General features: G+C 40.6%; 1 protein-coding gene across 1 annotated transcript; it reads right to left on the bottom strand.

The window, feature by feature from the left end:
- On the bottom strand, nucleotides 1-26114 carry TRUB1 (TruB pseudouridine synthase family member 1). Its single transcript, XM_042863684.1, has 8 exons — nucleotides 25956-26114; nucleotides 25770-25865; nucleotides 22151-22206; nucleotides 8762-8843; nucleotides 4371-4443; nucleotides 3015-3154; nucleotides 1893-1949; nucleotides 1-547 (listed from the first exon to the last, which is right to left on the bottom strand). Exons 1-8 carry the CDS (start codon nucleotides 26086-26088, stop codon nucleotides 333-335), a joined length of 852 nt encoding a protein of 283 aa, XP_042719618.1. The 5' UTR covers nucleotides 26089-26114; the 3' UTR covers nucleotides 1-332.
- Between the last annotated feature and the right edge of the window lie 276 nt (nucleotides 26115-26390).

Genomic DNA, 26390 nt, shown 5'->3' with positions numbered 1-26390 from the left:
GTAAATCCTAAGGTTTGTAATTTTTTATTGAAAAATTAGTAACAACAGCTGTAGGGCAGCCTATCAGTTCTTTAAAAGTTTATGCAGACTTGATGTCAGCGGCAGAAAAATTTACAGTATGTAATGAGAGAAATAAACAGATCATGGAGCAGCAGGCACTGGATGCTTTCAGTGCATCTTCTATAGCCCCAGAAAACAAAAGAACCATTTGTCTTGGACTGCATTTTGTCACCCTCCCAACACAGACCTGTAAATTTATACAAAAGGCAAGACAATCCCAATCCAATCTAAAAACGTCTCAATCATTCAGCCTTTTTCGTTGACCCAACTTATCACTTATCTTCACGGCTCACAGCAGTTTCTCCAGGAAGCTCTGTCTTAAATTTTTTATGAGATTGCTCTCCTGGGAAAAGAGACATGCAATGCTCTAAGGATCGTGCAATTTCATCAATTGTCCATCTGTCTTCATGAAGCGCGTGCTCCTCCAGCGTAAAGGGTCCATGTTTGGTTCGGGTCAGCTCCTGTATGCTGGCACAGGTTGAAAGTTCTACAGTACAGGAGAAACAAGAATTTACAAGAAATACACGGTCAGATTTAACTCTTTTTAACACTTACTTTGCTATACGTAGCCTGCATTGCTCTGCTTACTTTGAAATGAACATTCATCACTCATTTACATCTTCGTAAGTCTGAGGAATTCCTTTGATTTCAGTAGACCTTCAGTGCAGTAAGAGTTCAAAATCTGACAAAGTTGTCAGAAAGTTTTCCAGATTTAAATCAGAAAGAAAAATAATGACATAAAATAAATGCAGAGGACCATGTGCTGATCTTCCTTGTACTTAGAGGCCTTAGCATTTTTGCCTTCAAGAAGAATTCTGGGATTCTTATCCCTGTGACGCTCTCCAACATAATATAAACTAAGATATGGAAACATTTGAAATTTAAACAGATCTTCTGATGGGTTAAATACACATAGGACATAATTACATAAAGAGAAGTAACCAAAGATAAGAGCAACTGGAGCTGACTCCTCAGTATAAAGGTGTACTAAAATATTCCTGTCCACCCTGTCAGAGGGCAGAAGGATTTTTCCTGCATTTCATAGTTTGAAAAAGAGCCAGCTGGGAAGAGATTTTTATCTTGGTGTGTTTTTTAAGTGACTAAACTCAATCCACTGTACACAGGAGGCTATAGCAGGAGAATCTTTGACTTGCCTAAGCACGAGCAATAACATTGAAATTCACAGGATACTCTTACATCGCTTGTTTTTTTTGGTCTGCAAATGTATCACTTAATAAAAAAATACTGAAATAGACTATCTGTTCTCCATCATACAGCTTGATAAATATAGGATGCAAGACAAATAATCCTGTGGGAAAGCAACATCATTCGCAGTACAAGGGAAGGAAAAAGAAAACACTGGAGAAATAATCACAAGTGAAGAAGACTTTCCAGCAGACAGGGCTTATTATGTGCATGGTAATGTTCTGTGCAATCTGTTTTCAAAATGTGATGAATAACGTTTAAGAAGGCAGAATCTTTCTTCTGCTTCTTCTCACCCTTAATCTGAGTTAGCTTTAACATATGGAAGAGAGGGGAAAAAAAAATTCCCACCTTGCCTTGCATTTTCTTTCTCAGTGCTATTCCTCACTCCATTTTTATCCCCACAGCCCCCAGAGCTCTTGAGCAACTATTTAGGCTTCATTCCTTCATGCTCCTAATGAACATACTCTACTCTAGTACTTAAAAGCAAGTGATAGCAACACAAAGCTGCAAAACTGTACCTGAGTTTGGTGGCTGGACACCAAAAAAAAAAAAAAAAGGCAGGAGTTTTCTATAAGCAGACACGTTACTTCTGAAAGCCACCACTTTCTTTATCTCCTCATACCCACCTTTGCCAATGTCACTGACCAGGCTCCTGACATAAAAGCCGCCGCCACATTCGACATCTGGAACATTAATGGTGACATGGTAAATTGCCAGCAGAATGTGAAATCCGCTTCACATAGAGACCGTGCTCCCAAACAAATGTAAAAATGCACTGAGCAAACAACCCAATGATAAAATATTTATAGGATGCAACATCAATTATTCATCCTGTAACATATGTGCGGGTGAGATTGCTAAGCCAGACAGGAGGGAAGGCAACTACAATGGCAACTGAACTAACCTGCTAGAAATTAAGTACTTGCTATGGTATGTTAAAAATGCTTCAGTTCTATTCATTTCTAAGGTTTCAGAAGGTCATTTCATATTTCTAATAATGAAACCAAGTTATTTCAGGAATAACCTAAAATAGCTATCAATGCTTTTAAGATACTGCACTTGGGCAGCTCCAATGAAAGCTGCTGACATTTCAAAATTCCCCTTTAACTTCCCCTGCTGCTAGTGATCAGCATCTGGTCACCCAAATAGAAAGTAAGGCCTGAAGTAACACAGCACTGAGATCTGTCACTCAAATCAGCTCATCATATACAATCTGGTCCAATTGCGGGTCAATCAGGTAGTACCTCAATGCAAACGATTATCCAGACCTCAGAGTAGCATAAAACATATACAACAGGATCTTTGATTTATTAATGTGCTTCTTAATGTATGACAGAAGAAAGGGTAAGATCCCGCCAATGCAAACTAGAAAAAGCCCTGACAATAGCTGATACTGGACTGTCAATTGCTCTGGGCATCAAGGCAAAAGAATGGATCAGGTGAAGTAAGCAGACCTGAGAAAGGAGGAGTGAGCTGGAGGTTGCAAAATCATGGACAGATGCAAATAATCTGCTGACCAGCCTCTCAGAATTTTCCCTCACAGAAAGATTACAAATAATCAGCTTAACTTAAAACCAAAATATGGTGCTTTTACTGCAAAGGGAAAGTCTTTGCACACAGGCTCACACTGAAATAAGTAGATGAGGGAAACGAAACCCATTTCAATATCTTACTGCCATTCTGAGCATAAATAAGCACTAACAAACAAGCTGGTAGCATCACCCTACGTAATAATCTTTGGCCTTTACCCAGTGTGAACAGTGGTGGCTGGAACTGTTGGAGAGAGAGGCTGTACACTCTTACTGGCCGAGCAGGCTTTGCTTCTACTGCTTCTCCTCTCTTCATTAGAGTTGATAGCCTTTCTCCACCCTTCTTCAAAGCAGAATAGCTGATCAAATGGAGCACGAAAAACACGTCACCCGGTTATAAAAGAACAAGCTTCCCCTCCTGTTAAGATTGTACCACAACAGCATACACTCACTCTTCTAATCCTTTCTACACAAAAACATAAAACCTAGCAAGTACTTCTGAAATCTCTTGGACACAAAATAATCTCATTCACCAGTGGTTATGTACCCTGGAAAACAAGAGATAGCCCTCAAATTACCTCTTGTTGCTTAGATTTGAGTGTTTCATCACTCAGCTTGCAGTTTATGAAAGCAAAGAGTTGCTCTAAGAAGTACAATGCTTGCAGCTGCCTCTAGCATTTTGTCACCCAGAAGTCTACAGGACATGCTGCTTCAGTGCTGTGTTAGAGTGAGCACTGGGTTTTGCTCAGGCAACACCTGTAATTCTGCCTTTCAACTTTACTCAGATCAGGGTCTTCCTTAAACAGCATCTGTCAGGTTATGTAGCCTTGTTTCGGGGTGTTCAGGACAAAAGCTTAATCCACTAATTTCACTCATAATGTTAAATTTTATCTAAAGATCCCACTTTGGCCCTGACAGAAAGACAGCTAAAACAACAATCAAAAATGATCTTGATCAAATTATTGGAAGGTAATTTGAAAAGGTCACACAAACAGAACACCTACTGAATTACTGACCTTACAAGGCTCACAGTGGAGCCACAGTAACCAAGCCAATGCAAATGCAGAGGAAAGCACATTAGTTTAAATCACCATGAAAGCCATCTGTCACAAGCTAAGCACTTGCATACTGCCAGTTACCATGGCTCACCTGACTAGACGAAAATTGTAAAGCTAAGGAAGTTTAAATCACTAACAATTTATTCCTACTCTAAGTATTCAGAAAAGTAATTTGAAGACATTTAAAGAACTTCCAAGCTGATGTTAGTAAGCCTCTCCCTACTCTGTAGCTGAAATTAAATTCTTGAGGCTTTCTCTTCTAAATGGAAGACAGGACAGAATCCCCCCTAGTCCTGTAAGACCTGCTTAAGACTGCTACTTTACTTTAATCAACAAAACAGACTCCAGGTTGTCATTTGAGCTGGATGTTCAAAGCAGCATGACCCACAGTTGCAAACGTTAAACTTTTAAGTCTACAATGTCTCTACCTTCTTACCAGAACATCTCTACTTCTGCCATAACCAAGTCCTGTTGGCAAGTCCCAACAGCTGAGAGTTCAGAATGTTGTGGAACTTACAGTGGAGGAACCTGCATTATGTCCCCTGTGAACTTCTGCAGCACATTCTCAAGATCTCTTTTTGTTACTTGGTCTGTCAAAAGAAAAAAAAAAGTGTTAAGAATGGTTATTCACATTGCACTAATGGCACCAATCATGTTGTACAAACAGATAAAAAGTGGTACCCCTTGTCTGAATTTAGATTGGATGAACAATGCCAAAGAAAGATAAACAGAATGTAGGTAGGAGTGTGAATTAGCACGACAAGATGGAACAAACAGTCCAGGCTGATTAAGACAGTCTGGACACATTCAGAAGGGCAGAAATCCCTACATACATAGTTCTGCTATGCAATTTCTCTCTATCAGGACTAACAATTAATTTTTCTTGGGAACTACACAAAAATTACAAATCTTGTGCTATTCTAACCCTTGCTAAGGGTCTGAGAAGAACAAAATGCTCATCTGGCCTTGGCAACTTCTCTTTAAGGGTGCCTAAGCACAAGGAAAAAATACAACAGGTTACTTGAGAACAAAAGCATTGCACTTTTTTTTTTCCCCAGCAAAGCAAAAGATTTCATCTGGAACAACACATTAAATTCCTCTATCAAACATCTAACTCGTAGATGCTCACAAAGGTATTGTTACATATAATTAAGTCAGCTGCACTGAAGATATCCTGTAAGAGAAAGCAAGGACTTTTAGAAATTTGCTCTCTCAGTGGTACACATACACACCTGCCCCACCTTTATGGGAAGGCTACAATTGAAGTAAAGGAGCTGGTTGCGTCGGTCCTCTGAAACGCTATTCAGTAGAGATGACATCAACCCCTAATTTGTTTAGAAAGTGTTTGTACTTTTGTACATTGCTTTTGGACATGAGATCTGTAATAAAAATGCACTTCAGTAAATATTTTGTCCTCTGCCTCCTAAGTTATATTTTATTAGTATCACCCTAAGCCAACAGCACCCTAGCATATAAATGAAATTAACTTGCTCTGGAGGAGAGCTGCACTTGCAGCCCTTACAAAACTGATGCCTTTCATGCTGAAAATGAGAAGGAAGAGGTTTCTTTCCCACAAATTTTTGAAGATGGCAATGCAGCACCTCCTTTCCACAATGCACATTTTGCAGCCTTGGGAGCACCTGCTGTCCCTAAGCAGCATCACCGTCTCCAGAAGTGTTTTGAACAGCAAGTCTGCAAGGCACACAGGTCAGCCAGAGATGCTGAGAGAGAGCAACACACAACAGAACGTGGAGCAGAAATGACAGAATTGCTTGCACATTAAGTCTGGATCTTCTTCTGAAGGGCCTCTTACACCATCAGTTCAGTCTGATTGCATTACTGAAGTTTAGCAATGTATCACAACAAAGACACAGAGAAAAGTTAGCTTGACTCAACTTGATGCCTGTCATCCTGTCAGCCTTCTTGCAAACTCCACACTGTTTTAGGCTAGACTTTAGTATTTAATGTCTAAGGAAAAAGAAATCCCCATGTGAGGAATGATGTATAAAGCCACTTAAAGAATGAATAGTTTCCACAGTTCCTAAGGTTTCTCTCCTGTGTGACTTCCCTTCTCCACTCTCTGAGAGGAAGGGGTGGAGAGAGGTTTCTCCAGTACTTACCTGGCACAGATCCCAATCATTCCTGCTACCAAGAATAAGCTCACCATCTCCACTACCCTGATTGCAAATGCCAAATATCCTTATCTGCCACATCCCAGAACACAAGATTTGATTGAAGCTGGATTGAAGTAGCAATCTGCCCTTCCAGAGGAGGTTAAAGGACTGTTGCCCTGATTCAGGACTAAGTTTGCCCCACAGGACAACTGCACCCCATCCCAAAGAGTAATGACAGCCCTAGCTTCAAACAAAACAACTACAGATGCTCTGTGTGAGCACTATTTGAAACACACTTAATTCATCCCTATTTTCTAAATTTCTTCCCAAATCTCTTACACCAACAGTGGGGCTACATGTGTCTGCACCAACTGTTTCTTCCACTGGAACATCCCCTTTGATTCTACCAGCACCCAAAACTCCTCCAATATCCTAAAAACATCCAGAATGCTTTGGCTCCTAAAATGAAAATTTTCAAGAACAGTGCTTTTGAGTGCTGATGACTGCAGAAATATTTTCCTGTTGTAAACACATAGAAAGCTGTAGAAGTTACCAAACCAAGAGGTGACACAGCCTCAAGAAGCCCCCACTGCAGGGCGATCTCGCCCTGTGCTTGCTAACAAACCCTACTGAAGAAGAACACAAGGCCAGAAGAATTAGCCACAACCATCCAAGGAAACTACAGCAGCTGGCCTCAGTTCAATCTGGCAGCAGCTAATTGCAAACAGACAAACAAAATGCTGAAAAGACAGCATTTTAAAGTTTGGGTAGCATAACCAGCAGAAACATGGAGAAAACCCTGAGGAGTTCTGTTCCCCAAATTTGGATATAGTCTGTGAGCAGCTGGGAGGAAGCAAGTTTCAGAATGAACATTCCTATTCCTGTTTGTAGTTACAGAAAGGCTACAAACGCTAGAGTTCCTCGGAAAGTATCAGAGAAACACTGAACCCTTTGCTGCTTCCAAAGTCAGCAACTGAGCCTGGGAGCAGCATGAAGCCTTAAGTAAATCTCATGTGATAATACAAGTTCTCTCTCTGCTAAAAAAGCAAACAAAAACTATCAGAAGTCCAGGAGAGATTAAGCCCAAGCAGTTCTCTCCTACACATTCTTCACTGTGATCAACTTAGCACACAACAGTTAGCTATCCAAAGTGCTGCCTAGAATCACCTTGAGGACTACAATCTGACAGTTTATCATGGGAGGCAACTTTCTTCAGGCACTTTATTCTTTGGGTCCAGTGGAGTCATTCCAGAGGAGGTAGACACATCCTGCAGGCTGTTTTACTGCCCTCTCCTGCTCCAGGTCCCAGCCCTGCATTCTGTTGGCACTGCAGAGTCTGCATTCCCTAGCAGATGCTCAGCATCTCCCAGGATCCATCTAGATGTCCAGAAATGCTGAAAACTGCCTCAAATGTCTTTTGTGTATGCTCCTGGAGTAGCAATTAAGATCAGGGGTGAGTGAGTCACCCAGAAAGCCAAGCTGCTTTGAGAAAGCACTGGAGAAATACCTGCTTTATTTGAAGGTAAGGAAGGAAGGAAAGATAAAATACACAGGTAGCACAGAGAAAAAGGACTATGCGTGTTCTTTAACCCTTCTTTAGGGAGAATTGGAATCTGATTTGAATAAGGAATGCAACAGACCAATTTCATAAGCATTCCATCCTGCAAAAGGAAGCCATGTCCCCCATCCAGTACTGAATTGCCCAGCCAGTGCCAACACTTCTTATGAACGCGCATTTTGAGCTTCTCTGTGGGATTGATAGCATTTTATTTTTTTAAATTGACAATGGGGGCTTCATCTACTTGAAAAGTTAATCCACAGTTTCTTTGCAAGCGTTCTACAATGAATACTCATTGCAGCAGAGCTACAGCATCCCACTTTGAGAGTTAGAAAATACCAGGGAAACATTTACCAGTCATCACCAAATGTTGGCAATTAGAAATTCTCAATACCAAGCTGGCATTCAGTTCTTTAGCAGCTCAGAAAGAAATTCAGCCCTGAGACAAAAGCAAATGATTCAACATCTCTAAATAGCACTGCCTAGCAAATAATGCAATTTGGATTGATTCATGGGGTTTAAGTTGGACAACAAAATCATGCTTGTATGCCTTGTGTAAAAAGAAGGACAACAGAAGAAAGGATATTGGGGTTGAGGAATGGAATACAAGCTACCTTTTCATCATGTTTATGTATTCCTTATGTATTCTATTCCTCAACCCTTAAACCCTTGCTCTGTGGGTCAGAAAATCTCATATATTAAAGTTGCTAGGACACAGACTGCAAGCAAGAGCAAGATTTGGTAGGTAAACATATGTAGAGGGAAGCTTATGCCATCCTGCCATCCTCACTTTATGTCACAAAGTCTGTAGTTAAACAGCCATACTGGAGGGAAGATGTGGGTACTTTATTCATCTACTGGCTGTGAAGGGCGTTACTAAAAGAGGACTCACGAGACTACATGCTGAAAGAGGAAAGTTTTACTGGACACAGCATGCCATTTGTCAGCCTTCTCAAGATTTAAAATGATACAGTCCTGCTCAATTCTATTTTCTCCCTCTTAATCTATTGCCGGTACTGTTTTCTTTCCCCTCAACAGAAATGAACACACACTGGACATAATTGCATGAAGCTGGACTAAATTAGATGAGCACTGAAGTTGAAGATGAAATAATTCTAGTTTCATTTCACATTTAAATTTAATTCACAGAGCCCCAAACATCTCTTCCACTCTTCTATGACATAGACCGCTTATGCCTTCAAATAACATCAAGCATATCAATTTGTTTGTCATTACCATAAGGCTTTTCTTCAGTTACTTTTCCTGTAGCATCTAATGTATCAGTAGCTCTGCCCAGTAGTCCAATGGCAGTGTACTTCTGGGAAAGAAAAAAAAACAATCAGATTTTCAACTTCTTCTTTGGTGGTTTGTTTGGTTTTTTTTTTTCTTTTTTTTCTTTTTTTTTTTTAAATGCCTGCAAAACAGTAAATACTTCAGATGAGGCCAGGAAGAATTATATCTTTGGCTAACCAAAAGTAAAGATAAGAGGGAACTCAAAAGAAATTAAACACTGCATTACGTAGGCCTATGACTTCAGTTTTAGAAAGCCAAGGAAGAAGCAAGTGATCTGATTTCTTCCTATGAATACATCATAGAGAAAGTTACAGCATGCTAAAATCCAAAGTCTCTGTAAGGTATCCTATGTCACTATTTAAGCAAGCCAAGAAGAGTACCTTTCACGCACAATTCTTCTGTTCTTTCACAATCTTGTTTGTTTCTATGGTACACAGAGAACTTTTCTACTAAAAGCAAAACAACACCACTTCCAAGGTTCCAAGTCACAGCATTACAACAGCTCAGCTGAAGATGTAGTGATACGCAATAGCCTAAAGCTAGAGGAGACCTGAACACCTGAACACGGTAAGGACATCGTGCCTAGCACACGGCGACTGAGGCCACTGACAGGCATCTGTTTGTCATCACTTCACACAATATTTCAATTTCAGGGATTTTTCTTAAGCCTAAATCTTTATCTTGAATGTGTATTTGTAACTTGCAAGCATTCAAACCTGTTCCCACGCCAGCAGCTCCAGTCCTCATTGCCACATTTTCCCCACAAGTACTGCCAGGCAGAACCTGAAGAAGCTGGCAGAAGAGCCAGCTGCCCCATGGCTTTCACAGGGCAGCTGAGCCACAAAGACTCACTCGCCCTATATCAAGCATTTCCATGGTCCAGGGGAAAATAAATAAACAAATCAAGGTGTTCCACCAGCCTAACTCCCAGGAAGGCTTCTAATAACTTACTACAGCTGAGCTAGTAACAATTTGAACTAAGTCACAAAAAAAGACACCTTTCAGAACCTGGTTGACCAAATTCTACTGGAACACATCCAGACAGGTAGAAGCACTAACATACCACAATTGGATGCAATTCACCCTTTTAAGTATCCTTGCAAAGAACCAACAAGTTCAAGTAGTAACAGTGATTCATATTCCTACACACCTACAGAATGGGACTACTAAGACACATCTTGATTTTGTTCTGTGTGACAACCTGCCACTTGAATGTATTTCTTTAAGCAACTGCCAGTAAATGGAAGCAGCAGAAATAGACGAGAGGCAGCGGACTGCAAACTTCACCATAAAAATAGCTGTAGCCTTAACACGGTAAGCAAAGTACACTTTTTTCTAAACACTAAGATGCCCAAATCACCAGAAAATTGCAAAATCAGGCATTCAGATATCTACCTGCAACTTGTCATGTTTACTTCTGGAAAGTATGGAAAAGAAAAAGTGGATGAAGGCTCGAAGGCCACTCCACAATAAACAACTTAACAGTACATCATCTGTTTTTAGGACCATAAAACTGCTTGCACTCTGAGACATTTAATGATCTAGTTCTTAACTTTAATAGCACAGTTAGAAAGAGACACCATTCAGCGGTTATTTCTAGAGGTTAATAAAAAATGTGAGAGGATCTTAACAATTATAGCACAATGAATGATCTGAGCAGTTCGGGGAAACTTAAAATCTGAAAACTTCATACCTCTTCTGATTAAACATCTCCAAATGGAAGTACTGATACTACTTCATTTTGAATGCACTTTTTCTTCCCAATTCTGTTTTAGGTCAGGCTGTCTGTTTTAATAATAAGCTTCACTTGACCTCCCAGTAGCGGGCAGATAATACAGTATGTCTATATGAGAACACAAACAGTATGAACCATACAATCCAAAGCTCAACACTTGACTTGCCCTTTGGTTTCTGCAAAAAAAAGACAGAAAGCCATCCTTAAATGCCATCCAAAAAAAATAAAAAGAAACCTTAAAATTAGTTACAGATTGTCATTTCTTAGAGCAGCCTTCAAAGAGTCACAAAACACTCAAGTCAAAAATACAATAATCCACTAAGAAGGGTAGAACAGGTCAGGAAATTAAGAATTACAGATGGTTTGCATATCAGTCTCTGGAGTGTCCTTGGACATCTACAATTATACATCATAATTCTTACTGACCACTTAATAGGGTTTACTTCCCCTTTGTTAGTATCCAGAACCCAGACATTGTAGAAGGTAAGATGAGAGTCCACATTTAATCCATCATTCCTCTTATTTTGTATCTAAGTTCAGCATTCATTCTCCTTAGCCTCTAACTTGCACAGCCCCACAATTGCCCAATGGATTGAGCCACCCAGTAAGCGTTTGGTGACCTTTCCTCACTTGTGTTGACAGTCATTTATTTCTTCCAGATTTATAAAACATATCCAGTGAAATTCCTCCTGTACTCTCAAGTTATAAATCCCCACAGGAACACAGCTGGCAACGGCTCACAACCACACTGACTTCAGCCCACTCAACCTGAAACAAAAAACCCAAGGTAGTAGATCTTGCAATTAGTGGAAAAGCCTCACAGATCCAGACTGCTACAGGAAACAACCCAGCCTCTGCAGCCACCAGAGCTCACTGCCAATGGATAGCCCTTATGTTTCTTCCCCTTGCTTATCTCAAGAGATCAAGACTGAAATCGTTTGAAGATCAAAACCAGCACCTCAGCTTCCCCTATAGGAAGCTACAGTACGCAAGCATGGCACATTAAAAGCTAAGATGAAGCGTTCCCACTCATATCCTGTATGCACTGTAGCATCATGCATTAATTTCAACTTCTAATGGTGTGCTCAGATGTCCCCAAAGCCTCCCAACTGTTAGAACAATACAGCCCTGAGGAGGTAAGACCTTCATACAGCATCATGCATTAGGCTACAGATCTCTGCTGTCTGTAAACCATTTTTCTTGATGTTATGGCAGCTGAAACAAGGGGCAAAGTGATCAGAAGCCTTCAAGTATAAGGAACTCTTTATTCACATTAGTGAGAGACAACCTTAAGATGCTACGAAATGGCAAACACTGCCCTCGATGATGTAGCATGAAGAGTGTCCAGCAGACTGGGGGATACATATAAAAACACATGGTGCATGCAACCCCAAGGTAAGAAAGATGAGGATTGTGCTTTGGAAGCCACATGGCTGCTGCCACACCTGTGAGCAGAAGGACATGGCCAGAAGCCAGTGCCTGAGAAAACAGGGTGACAGGAACCTTGAAGAAAGAAATGACAAACCCTCTAATAACATACAGAGAAGTTTCGTTTCAGCTACAACCAGTCGCTATCAGAATTCTCACAATCAATAAATACAATAACATCTTGCTAACAGAAGAGCTATCATTTGGCTTTTTGATTCCAAATCCAATTTAAGACAAATCCTGATAGTAGAATGGGGAAGGAAAGTATGAACACAGCGAGAAAAAGGACGGGGCTTTACCAGTATGCATATTTAACCGAGAGAGGAACAAGAGGAGGAAGAGCCCTCTCCTGTTCAAGAGTTTCTGCAGCCACACAGCCCTGAAGGCCCTGGGCTGAGTGCCAGGCACGTCTGCCCCACTTATCAGCACGAATGCCAGACAGACGTGGAACGGAACTTCTCCATTTTAATTGTTAATATATCAAAGAGCTTTTTTTTTTTTTTTAAATGTTGGGAAAGAAGCCAGACAGTTGAAATCTTAAACTAAAACAAGTTTAAAAGCTTTTCTTAAACAGCAATGCTTTGGAGGAACAAGGCAGAAACAGGGTTACGAAATAAGGTCACCAGTAGCTGTCAAGAAGATTTTAAGATGGCTCCCAACGCAGGAACTTCCCAGCAAGGCAAACTCCTGCAAAAGGCAGTTCAAAAGAGTTCATCCAAGGATGACCCATTTTCTAATCACAGCAACAACTGAACACAGAAGTGTAAAAGGAAAATAAATAAAGGCTCCGGCCCACGTGCAAGAGACTGGAAGCCAAGAAAGAGCAGCTAGAGCTGCTAGAAACAGAAAGGCAATTTATGCAAAGTGATGTCTGTGTGTGGCTGTCGTTGAAGGAACAACAACAACAAAAAAAAAAGCAACACAACAACAGTAAACCCAAGTGCTCCAGGGAACATGAATGAGACCATGAGACCAGGCAAGCACTGATTGCAAGTAGTGATTCAGTGTCTGCTCCATCCAACCTACAGGCCTGGTGCAAGCAGTGATATTTTTGTTCGCTTGGGCTATCCAGATAGCAAAGAGGCTTTCAACTCTCAGTTTTAATCAGACATCCAGTTTGTGTGGCATAATTTCTAAAGCACAACTACTGTGCTCTGAATTTAATAGTAGCATAATTTGTATTTGCTCTTCGTATAACATTTGAAGCTACCAATGGTTTCCAGTATGCTAACGCTCACCACAACAGAGAGTACATAAGATAAACGCTGAAAGAAAAGAGGGTTGCCATAGTTTCAGTTATTTTCCAAAACAAAGCACTCTCACTAAGTAGATTTCAATATATTAAAAACAAAGAGCCCTAATCTCTTAAAAGCAGGTTGCACAGACGCAAAATTAAGGCTGCGGGATTAGGGAGGAGTTCAATATTTTAAGACAAAGCAAGTTCAAAATTAACGAACACTAAACATGTCCTCTTCATATCTACAAACATAACAACTATTCCACCATTCATTTTCCTCCTAAAAAAAAAGCTGACTTTGTGCTAAGCCGGCACTAAATTTTATTTACTGCCAGAAGCTGTAATTGTACTGTCATTGCTGAAGAACTATCTGATCTTTACTCCTGGACTAACAGGATTTTCTGACCTCTTATGTCAGCTTATTTAAAGAGTTCAAGCGCACGGGGTGATGGGATTTTCAAAGTGAAGGAGCAGATCCACCAGTAAGAGGGGAGCCCAGAGGAGATGCTTTACCTGGAATTGAGAGAAGACAAAGTGGTAACTGAAGAGGCCAGCAAGTTTAAGTTCTGGTGTTAAAAGGAAGGGAAGAAAGTAGTGGGAGAAAAAACAACCAAACCCCAAACAATCTCAACAGCAACAGAAATGCTTGTTCTCCCTCAATAACACTGGTCCCCCTAGGCAACATCATGGCCATGTGTCATTCATGGACACAACACAGGCTCTATCTTTTCTATCCAAGAATTGTAGGCTCACATGCAGTAGTGGCTGCACGGAAACCACAGTCTATTTATTCAAACCTTCCTGACACTTGCTGTCTGGAGGAACCGATCACACTCACCAAAATATCTCAGGCTGGCTCTTAAATTCTCTTTTCAGCTTCAGTACCTGTTCTTTACTCATTTCCTCATTCTGCCGTCTAGCACCTACGCTGCAGAGCATACAAAATAAACCCAGACAGCCTTCAGCTCCCAGCTGAGAAACAGTTTTAAGCAAATTCATAATTCTTTGCCCAGAAATGAGACAGTATCTCCAGAGGGGCTAAAACTTCACACACATAAAATTCACAGATAAAATTGAAAGCAGGAAAGCCTCCGGAATCCAAAGATGCTGCTAAAGTTAAGATGCTGCAAGTTCTAAAAGGCAAAGCTACGAGCATCTCTAAGTCACCTGAAGGGAGCACTACAGACAACAATGCAGAACAGCTGTTTAAACCTTTTAATGTATTTTCTTTCTCCTTTGATTTTTAGTAAGAGAAAAGGCCTTGCCATGTTGCGGCCTTGGGTTTGTTTTTTTATAGGGTTTTTTTTTTTTTTTTTTTTAATTTAATGAATGAATGTAAGGAAGACCTGTATGTGCAGCACAGACACACACAGTTATAGAAAGGTCAAGATAGAAAGGGCAGCACTGATCTTGCAAGTAAAAAAAATAGAAAAATCACACTATAGCATGCTTTTAGAACACTCAGCATTTTTGGTGGAAAGAGTTCCTGCAGCACAATAGGTGCAGTCTATTCAGTATTTCCAACAGTTTTTAAAACGTGTGAATATTAATAGAGCATGGTGCTGAGCTATTAATAGCTTGGGCCTCTGGGGTTAACATAAAAGAGACTTGAGCAATACACAGCATGTTAAGCCAGCTTACTAATGGTGCCGTAGGAAAGCTTCTGTCTCTACCATCTAACAGCTTCCTTCTCTACAACTGTGTTTTGGGGATACTGGGCAGGTAAGGAAAGAGCAGGTATTCATATCAGCTTCTTGTTATTATTTGTTAGGAAAAATAGACCTCATGATTGAAATAACAGATAATTGAAGACGCTACAAATGCGTATTTGGTAAGAATGCTTTCCCCAGGTTACCACTTCAGCCCTTCCCAATTTCTGTAACCCCCACTGCGTGGGCTTAGCATTACTCCATGCATCTTGTTTTGCACAGACACCACTTCAAGTTTTGATAACGCCTTCTGCACATTCTCAAAACACATCAAAAACAACATAACTCATGCAGCCTCCTAGCCTTCTTTTTATGCATGTTCCTGGTACCAAAATAAGAAGGAAGACTGTGCTTCCATGAACTAACATTGATCTTCAGTTAATATCTTGGGACAATCAGTAACATACAATTAACACACGCAGGACTGAAAAACATGCTGAGTGTACATTAGTGATCCAGACATTTCTGGAAAGAGGGCATGGAATTATAACAGCAAGCTCTTGTTCAGCAAAGATTCTCAGGTGTCAGTAGTGGTTTAAACAAAAAGCAAACAGTCTCACAGCAGCATTTGGATACAGCTGTAATAGGCTACAGACATAAACAGGACAAGATTTAGGTGAAAGTCATTATCTCTACAACTAAGACCTCCTTCTGTATTTGCACAATACTGTAAGAAATATCAGGTAACAGAAAAGGCAAGACTCCTCTGCCCTGTTATCTGCATTTCAGGAATGCAATGTACATTACTGAACACACAAAAGACAATACCTAAATGGATGAAATTAAGCAACCACCACATGTCAGGATGAATCACCCAGTCTACAAAGGCTGAAACGCATCCATCTGCCTGTGGGTTAACGCTGCTCGTAAAACAATCATTCCTCCTCTGATCTGCCAGTCCTCTTACTCAAGGGAAACCCATAAAACACCTTTCAAAACAAGTCTGGGAACTAAAATTCATAACTCCACTGGGCTCAGAAAGAAGTTGGGCTCAATAGAGATGTCGGATTTATGGCACAGTGTAACGTTACCTCACACTAACCCCCTCACATTCCACAATGTATAATACACCAGGCGCTCTCCTTCCCCTAGGAGATAACCTTATCTCTCTTTCTTCTCCTACCCTCCTTGTAAGGAAATAATTTCTTTGGGCTTGAACACAGGCAAAGTACTGCTGCTTTATGTCACTGCAATCCATTTTGCTTAAGTGAGCAGGCTACATACAGCACTCTTTTTTGCTCCTTCTTCCATCTCAGTACAAACAGATTCAGTCAGAGCCTTACTTGGGTGGTGGGATAACAAACAAGGAGCTGTGAGAATAAAAGGGTGTATGCCATAAAGTGAAAAAACGAGGTGTTGATGAAAAATTTCCTCGTGAAAGTGCTGGAGAGCAATCTGATCAGTATTACTTGGATTCCTTATGACAAATATAAACCACTGGATACGGAAGCAGTGCAGCTTGGAAGCAAAGCACCCCCAAAAACCATGTGAAGAACCATCCAGCAAGCAATAGCAATGCCCTGGCCTTGTGACTGGAAGCCTGGCTCATGTGGTTGTGAACAAGAACCTTGCTGCCCATGAGGGAGAATTCTTACTCCATTTTATTAAAGCAGGTCATAAAACATAGCCCATCTGCACGGAACACCCTTGGGGTCCTACCTGCCAGCTCTGCCTGCCCAACCAGAACTGCTGGTGTACCACAGGCACAAGCATTAATGCATTTGCTTTCAGAAGTGGTCTAAAATACACTTCCCTCTCCAAACAGAGCTGAAATTACATTATTTCATTAATTTTAAAATCCATGTCTTCTGTTTCAGACCTGAGAAAGTGCTTGCACGTTCAAATGCCGAGCTGTCTCTACTATATCAACAGATCTAATAAAAAAAAGCATTACCACTACCCACAAACCTTGCCCTTCTGAGAGAATGTTAAAAGTATCAGAATACAAAAAAAGAAAACAGAACAACATCACTATGCACTGTATGAATAAGTAGCTTTGATCTTACCAGCTCCAAAAGAAAGCCAGCTGAGGCAAAGAGCTCTGCTGGTGAGGCAAGAGAGAATTTTATATTTAAAATAACAGCACACACAACCAAGAGGATCCTTCAAAAGGAAAGTCAACTCTATTTTCTTGCACTCGTAATTCATGAACATGAACTGGAGAACAAACTGCTTTAGAAATACATTTTAAAACAGCAGGGGAAAAAAAAGCCTCTTTAAAAAGAAAAACAGGGTTGCCTAAGATTTAGCACTTATACCATCACATTGCACATTTGTGTGCGAAAACACATAAATGTTGGCAGAAGAATCCCAAGTTCTTATAAATCTCAGGAAAATAGGTAGACAGAGGGGAAAAAATTAGAGCTTCAAATAAGAAAGAGGCCCCAGAGGGAGCCCCCCTGTATTCCTGGATACCAAAGTGTCCACATGGGGCTTTGGTGTCTAATGAGCTATAAGCAAATGAAGTCACAACAAAGGGCTTCATTAATTCTGTTCCTTATAACGACTAGTAGATGTTCTTTTCAATGCATTATTAATTGATTGAACTCATTACCTAAAGATGGTGGTGAAGTACTTAAATAAATTCAATGGAAACAGCCAACAGCCTTTATGTTTGAGAAGTTAAGGGATACAAATTAAAGCCTAATCTTTTAGGACAGTAGGACATTCACAGGAAGGAAAATGAGGCAACCTTTTTCATAGACACTGTATTTTGTAGCACCTGGTCTCAATCCTCTAGAGAAACAATTCTGCAATACAGAAATTCTAAGCCACAAATTACACTTCAAGAAGCAACTTACAGTTCTCTGAACAACCTGATCAAGCTGTAGATGCCCCCATTCTTTGCAGGGGGAGTTGGCCTGGATGACCTTTAAAGGTTCCTTCCAGCTCCAACAATCCTATGATTCTATGCTTCCAAAATTCTCATACGTGATGTGCAATCAATTCCTACACAAATAAGCCCTATTTCATAGGATAGAAGTGAAAATGACAAGTACGAAGACCTGTTCAATGAACTAGTACTCACTACCCACCCAGGATTCATAGAAGCTAAATTTTTTCCAATTACAGTAAATCTAGGTGGTCACATATCAGTGATTTATTCTTGTTCTGTTCATATTCTTTCTCTAGTCCTTGCAATGATTTGCAGATTGCATTTTACTCTATCCAGAGTTTTTTAATTCTTATTTATTTAGGATAGTGTACCATTCTGTAATACCTTGAACTTCTGACATTACATTTTCTATTTTAAGTAGTCCTGCCCAAACTTGTGCAAACACCAAAACCCCTTCACATCACTGAGCTCATGGGGTTTCGGACCATGACATTATCATGCACCCTCAGATGAAAACAAAGCACATATGCCTTCTGCTCATTAAGAAGCAATGATTTCAAGCACAGTTAGATGGATGGCCAAGCCATTTCCTCATTCACACCTGTAAGATGCAAATAAAATGCTTAGGGCGAGCCCAGATGCTACCTCACTGAAAAATACACAAAATAAACATAGTATTAAAGCCCAAACATTTTAATTATCCTGTTTTATCCCACCTAAAAATAAATACTGTATGTGTTGGAAGACATCTCCAAATAGGAAGCGTTAGAACAGAGAAGAATCACACTGCTTATTGCCAGTCCTTTATTTTTCTCTTCTGCTGAGAACCCAGTTATTTCTTCTCTCTGTACCTACATTCCAGCACATTCAAGGAGATAAAATGTTTTAAAACGTAAATACTACTTGGGAAATTGTGCTATTAGCTAGCATTCTTGACTCCATTTGTCCATCCCAAAAAGTCACTTCTACATTTTGTTTGAGACAGACCAGTCACCCACAAGACTGAAACAATTTACTGTAATAGAAATTGGCCCACTCCCATTATACTCATTTTCCTGCTGAAATGAGGAATAGTTCCTCATTCTACTCTCTTCATTTTGCAAACACAAAAAAACACCCAAAACAATGCAGTGAGAAAAGTTCTGGCAAGTCCAATCCCAAAACGTGAGATGGAAGAGCAATTCTCTATGGAATTGGTATTAAATGCTCAGTATTTATGTTTCTCCAAGAGGATTCATCTTTTCCCTCTCACTTGAGTCACTTGAAAAGAATAAAGCAAACAAACAAAAACTAAGCCAGCTTGCATACATTTTTAATTCAGAATAAAGAGTAAGAATTCAATGAGATCTGGAACATTAAGTAGGTATTCCCTTTGGCTACGCATTTTTATTTGTTTTGAATTAATTCATAAGGAGGTCAAACCAACAGAGCACCAGTTGAGAACTTGATCTACAGTGGATGAGTAACACTCCCTGTATAATGTGCATAAGTTGCAAATAGAGTGATAACGTTCATAGCTGCCACACAGAGTCAGGAAAGTTTCACACAACGTTTGAGGGGGAAAAAAAAACACAGAAACAGTCCAATCTCTGGCAGAGCCACCATATGGAGTTTACTGCAGAAACATACGTTTTGGCCACTCAGCATAGCTCTGCTGCCAACAATGATAGACTGAAATATTTCTTTACAAGATATGATATATTCCTATAATGAAACAATAAATCCTAACCAGAGACGTTCAGCCAGTTCAGCCAAATCTTTATCAGAATAAGCAGGATAAAAGAAAAGCTTCAGCATACACTATAGTTTCCACAGCGGTAAAAAGATGAGATTAGAGTGTAAGTTTATGGCATATGCAGAAGATGTTTAGAAAAAAAATACTCAAATCTATTTAGACAGTTGTTAATTTACCTGCATCAGATCTCTTGCTAAGATACCAGCCTTTATTACAGCATGGTCAAAACCAAAAAGCGGCTGCCTGCAGCAGATCCATCAGCCTCCTCAAGCCTCCTGAGTTTTCGTGTGCCAAAGTTACCGAAGTATAAATGGAAAATAAGAAAGCTGAGGCAGACAAGCTCCAAACAAAAGCTTATGACTGCCACGCCATCTGGCACAGCCTCACACCCTCTGCCACACCAGAACATGAACAGTTGCAGGGGAATAGTAGATCTGCTGTAAGGATGTATCTTCACTTCACTCATAAGCACACAGCCTGTACCAACCCAAAGCCAGGTGAGACTGGATCTGGCAAGAGGACCTTGATGGACTGTCTCCACTGCTCATTTCTCCTCTGTGTCCCCTTTTCCATTGTCCTGTAGCAGCATCTCTAAGCCTTTTTGAGCTACCGGGTCACAAAAGAGCTTGTATATATGCTCTTCTGCTAAAACAATAGAAACTACTTAATCTACCAGAGCTGTTTCCACTCTGAAAATCAGCTTAAGAGGCTCTTTAGGAGCTTTAGGTGTTTTGAAATCAAGAACTTTCACACATCCACCTGTGATGACTTAATTTAGCTGAATTAGTTCAATGTCTCTCTCAAGTTCTTAAGAGGGAGATGTCAAGTGACAGAAGGTTAGACTTGCATAGGAAAATATAGCATTACAAGATAAGTCATTTCCTAAGGAAGGCTGGGAACTCACTTCTAGACCTGGAGAGCTGGGCTGTCCTATTTCCAGAACTGAGCCATAGTCTTTCAGAACTAAGACCAGCCTGCTTTAGGCAGATGTCTACTGAAAAAGGTCACGGATGGGTGACACATGGAAGTATCAACTAAGCCAAAGCTAGAAGAATTCTGCAGCTGCAGCAGAGGGCAGGAGGATACAAAAGCATTGGTGAAACCTCCCAGAACAGCTGGTTCAGGAAAAGAAGCTGCTATGAAAACAATATTCAGTGCTGTAGCATGCTCCTTCGTGGATGCGCTTGGATTCTGGTCGCTCAAGTGCAAGCAATTAGGAAGCAAGCACTGTTCAGATTGCCATGAGAAACACAAGAGCTGACTTCAGCTGAATTGCTATTATTTTTCTTGAAATTGCAAATTTTAAAATTGCATATTTTTTTTTTTCTGTTCAAATATCTATTCTAACCCCAAATTAATTTTAATCTCAGTTCTGCCTGTAGCCAAGGAAAGGTAGATGTCTGTAGGTTTTCAGAGATAGAATCCCGCGTTTTGTAAGAAATGTGACGTCTGAAGCATTCAGAACACATTTTCAGAACACACATTGGATTTATCATCTATCTTCTCACTTTTCACTTCTACATCCAGTTCCAGCTGCTTACTGATGTTTCAAATTGGAAATGACTGAAGTCTGTTCCTATCTATCAATGCAAACCCATTTCAGTTTTGGATCGGTCTCTACAGCTTTTTGACCTAGTTGTATCCTCTTTGGTCCACATTTTTTCTGTTGAGCTGAACTGAAGATTATCAGTGAAATTCTACATCAATTTATCACTTCGACACCTATAGATGTTCATACCAGAAGAGAATGGGAAAAAATAGGAAAATAAAATGCATTAGAAAGGCTATCAATATGCTGAACGTACTATTGACTTTCCCCAAGCACAAGATAAGAAGGCTTAATTGATTTCTCTGTCAGCCTTACCTAAAATTCTCACTTGAAAATAATGGTCAAAACTACAGATTTCACTTGCAAAGAAGGAATCAACATTTGCAGATTATTCCTGGAGTACACGCACCTGCTCAGTAAGCAATACCCACAATCTGGAGCACAGTCACCAAAGATACAGCACAACTAATCAAAAGCAGCAATCAACAAGTTTGCTATCTGCCAGGGCTCCAGGCTGGTTTATCTCATTCAGCCAGAAGGCTTTTGTCACCTTTAGCTTCTTACATGTGCCTGTCCATGTGTTTGTAGCTCGCCTGTCTAAAGTGCACAGACTCTGAACCCAAAGCTACTATCACAAACAAGACATAATTCCAAAAGGTGCCTCCTGGCATTTAAGAAGAAAGAAAAGAAACATCTGTTACTGCAAGCTAAATCATAGTTCTGCTATCTACATATATGAGAGGCAACCAAAACCTGAACCATCATACACAATTACCCTCCAAAAGCATCTCTTACAGTGCCATTTTTATTATGGCTTTTCAAGCTTTTTCTTTGTTGAAAATAACAAAATATTATAGCTATCTTCTTGCAAAACAGGAATTTATCCCTTATTAACACTCTTCAGCAAAACAAAGACAAATAAAGGTTTTTCAATGACCGTCCCAGACATGAGTGAAAACACAGAAAGGAACAGTTGTACTTATTTACAATAACTATATTGGACATTTCAGATATTTGCATGTAGGTGCAGCTCTTACTTGAAAGAAAAACAGAAATCAAACTAAACAAACAAGCACTAATACACGTCATTTAGCATTCCTTACCTTGGAACCTGCCAATATAGTTTTCAGCAATTTCGTTCCCTTTCCAATACCAACCACTGCAAAGACAGAAAGAGAAATTACACTTCCAAACCAGCTTTGCAATTCCCTTCTTCAACACCATTATGAGATAAGCTCTAATGTTAAAAAAAAAATCAGACTATAGAAATAAAGAAGTCTAAGGCAGAAGACAAATAAGCTTCACCTAGTTCTCAAAATGCTTTAATTTGACTCCTAGATTTATTTATCTTTTAATCACCAGAGAAACAGATAGTGCAATTAACCCCGTCTCTCATTTGATGAAAGCTTTGGCTTGCTAATAATGAGTCTGGACTGCATTGCAAGTAAAATGGGGCTTTCAAATGCTGATAGAGGCAAAGAGTAACACAGCCAAGGCAGCATAATGAAACAGTTCATGGAAGTCACAGCAACAAAGTAAATTAATCAAAAGGTCCAACCAGGCTGTCGGAAATCTTTCCTAGTCAGGCCCCTGTGTTACTGTATACGCACAAACCACTGTTTCTTCCATCCTAAATCAGTATTCTGCAAAGTAATTCTCAGTCAGGTTTTCACAAGACAAGCAGATGGGAAAAGGCAGTATTTTACGTTTTACTTCAGAGCTTTTTTACAACAAGGTGCTTGCTTTGGATAAGCCTTTCTATTGATTTGCTCCACATACAGCAATCCAAAGAAACAATAACAACAGAAGGAAGATGGAGAACTGGGATGAGTCAGATACATTGCCACGACACACGTTCCTGAGAACACTGCCATGCTATCTACTGTAATTCATTGCAGAAATTCTCCACTGTGTCACATCAAGAAAAGAAAAAAAGCACTAATGAGAAATTAAGGAATTGTTCCACAATTGTTCTACTATTAAATAATAAAGGGTCACCTTGACCTTTCCTGAACTATATAGGCGAAATTATTTCCACACACAAGCTAAGGAATATGTAACAGCTGTCCTTGATATTAATAAAACTACAGGAGTTAAGTGCATTTGAAACAAATCAGCTTTGTACTAACTTGAGTCAAAAAGCCAAGAGCATCTAGCTCAATAATGACTACTTAAAACAAAAAAGAAAAACAAAACCACATTTGTGCTCTAATGTTTCTCAATCTTAACACTCTTGAGATTCATAAGACTTCCTATTCTCAATAATTCTCCTCTTATTCCTCAGGGTTTTTACAGTCACATATGCCTTCATCTTTGTAATTCCTTGTACCTTCAGTTCAGCCTGTTCCTGTCAAATTCACCAGGCAGAGCTACAACAAGGCTGAGAAATGAAGATAAGCACACATAAAACTTTATAACCAAGCACTTTTCTTGCAACACACTGACATCACTCATAACTTGGATTAAAAAATAGCTACTTCAGTTTTAGAAGTATTACCGTTGCTCATTGACCACTGCCTTTTTATAGATGGTTTAGAATTCCCTAGGACACAGGGCCCCACCAGCACAGGGCTGTCTACCACCTGGCCCATAAGTTGCCCATCATTCATGCCGTACATATCACTGATCTCTGCCTCCAAAATTCTTCCTCATCTACACCCGCCATAAATATAAGAAGAAATACCAAAGCACATCTTCTGATGAAAACCACTGCCCAGTTATTTGCAGTACACCCCACACACCAAGCAAGACTCTGCATCAGCAATTCATACGAGTGAAGTTGCAGACATGCAACTTGTATAACCTTTTATTCTTTCCCATTGTTTCACATTTCAGAAGATAAATACTTCATTATGCTAAGATACATGAAGAAAGAAAGCTTCCTGACCCCTCCTACTACACACACAAAAGCAGAACACATCTTAGGAATGACTTGATTCTATCATGTTCTTCCTTTTCTCCTAATCATTTTAACCAAATCCCCAAGTTATCTCAACACACGGCCTTTCCTGCTCCTCTCTAGTCTTGTCTTTTCCAATCTAACTACCATTGATTTTTCTCTGTGTGCTTTGTATGGCAGTGGAATGAAACATTCTATACCTTTTTGGATCGATCCATAGCATATTAAGGTGATACACTTCTGTCTTTACCAAGCACATCAAGCCCAAGTACTTTTTGTCACACCACACGAGCTGGCTTTGGAGACTGATGGATATCAGAGAATACTAGGAGAAGCAATTAAGGATGACAAGAGATTTTTCTTTCCCTCTGGATCAATGCTGTTGACTTACCACAGTGAGCAGTAGTATGCTCATTGGGGACATCCCTGAAAAGCAGAAGCATCCACTTCAGCCAGATACACAGTATTCTCTGGTGAGTGGTCACACAGCACAGGAAGACAGAGTTAGTGCTTCTCTTCCAGCCCAAGAAGGGTATGTTTCAAAACATTTACAGGTGACACAGAACAATTATCAGCATATATAGACCTCCACTAGCAACAGGCTCCACAAACATTCCTGGAAGTATTGTTCCTATCACAGTAAAACTCAATAGATATCTCATCTCATTAGAATTCAGTGGATATACTTGTGTATAGTAAATGCTCCCCCTGTTGATTTTCAATACCAAAGAAGTATCGCTGTTACTTCTTCAGGCCAAGTTGAGCTACAAAACCGTGGTGAAAGCAAGCTGTAGATTTTAGCATTACTCATCAATGAAACCATTGGTGACAGTGTATGATACGGGATTAATCCAGTCTAATTTTCACAATTACAGCTGAGTTCTCAGTAATAGCAACTGATACATCGTAATCGTTAATGGAATGAAGAAATTCAGTAAATAGATGATAGGACAAGGGGGAACGGTTTTCTGGCGAGACAGGGGAGGATTAGGTGTTAGATATTAAAAGGAAGTTTTCCACAGAGAGGGCGGTGAAGCACTGGAACAGGTTGCCCAAGGAGGTTGTGGATGCCCCATCCCTAGAGGCATTCAAGGTCAGGCTGGATGTGGCTCTGGGCAGCCTGGTCTGGTGGTTGGCAACCCTGCACATAGCAGGGGGCTTGAAACTAGATGATCACTGTGGTCCTTTTCAACCCAGGCCATTCTGTGATTCTATGATTAGAAAGCAAAGCCTCACACAGAATCACAGGGGTCAGAAGGGGTCTCTGAAAATCACCTCATTGATGACTGTTCTTTAATGAGGAAGAGAAGACAGCAAGTGAAAAATTCTTGAGGCTTAGCACAGAAGTAAACAGCACCTGAATTGCTGTTACTCATTTTTTATTTGACAAGTATTATAACCCCCAAAGGTTCCCTCAAAATCCCAGAAACACATTAAGGAACAAATACTTTAGAAAATTACAACGGCTATAAATCCCCAGCTTAACTAAAAACAAAACAAACAAAAAATAACACATAAATTTCAAAGGCAACTTAGAAAACGTGGCGGGATACATGGTGGGATGTAGTGTGAGGAATGTGAGCAATGACCAACAAAGTTGGTTATCTCAGGAAGTTAAAAAACAATAACAACAACAAAACTTGTTCAGGCACTTATTATACGTATGTACAAGTACACAAAAAGGAAATGTAACCCAGGACACTCTTCTCCAGTAACCCAAAGCCGCAGTGTGTGCTGCACGTATCCAGACCATCCCTCCACCTCCACACGGAGGCACAGAAGTGTCTCCCACGTCCTGTGCCTGCATTTGTACTGCTCATTACCCAGAACTCCTGTTGCTGCACTGTCCAAAGTCCCACCATGTCCAATTTTCAAGGCTTGCTTTTTTCTTTTGTTATCTTTTGTCTGCACACCGGCTTCTGCAAACAGAAATGGAAAGAAGGCGTTACAAGACAACCTCAGAACCCAGGAAGGGGCGCGCAGATCCCCCAGCCCAACCGCCCGCCTACCTGCCAGCAGCCTCTCCTTCAGCAGGTTGAGCACGGCAGCCGAGGTGGCCCCTTTGGGCTTGTAGACGGCGAACAGCCCGCTCAGGGAGAAGAGCTTCTCAGCCGCCCTGCCCCCCAGCTCCCCGCTGGCCATGCTCAGCAACCCAGCGCGCCTTCCGCCCCGCCGCCCGGGGGCCTCTGGGAAACGCAGTCCGCCGTGCGGAAGGGCGGGGCGGCGCGGGCCGGGCGGTGAGCTGCAAGCGAGAGGCTGCTGGAAGCTGACACGTAGTGAATGGCCAGAACGCCTGGAGTCCCTGCAGAGCAGCCTCCGCAGCGGGGCTGGGCCGCACAGCCGGCTGAGTCCAATCAAAGCCCGACTAAAGGGCCCTTTATCAAAATATGCTCCATCTGGCCCCCACGAAATGGTGCTGGTATCAGGGCTTTCTACCTGTGCTT

The sequence above is a fragment of the Lagopus leucura genome, unplaced genomic scaffold (genome assembly GCF_019238085.1).
Source record: "Lagopus leucura isolate 7727_CA_CO unplaced genomic scaffold, USGS_WTPT01 Super-Scaffold_741, whole genome shotgun sequence".
Taxonomy (NCBI): Eukaryota; Metazoa; Chordata; class Aves; order Galliformes; family Phasianidae; genus Lagopus; species Lagopus leucura.
This window is presented reverse-complemented; position numbering and strand designations above follow the sequence as displayed.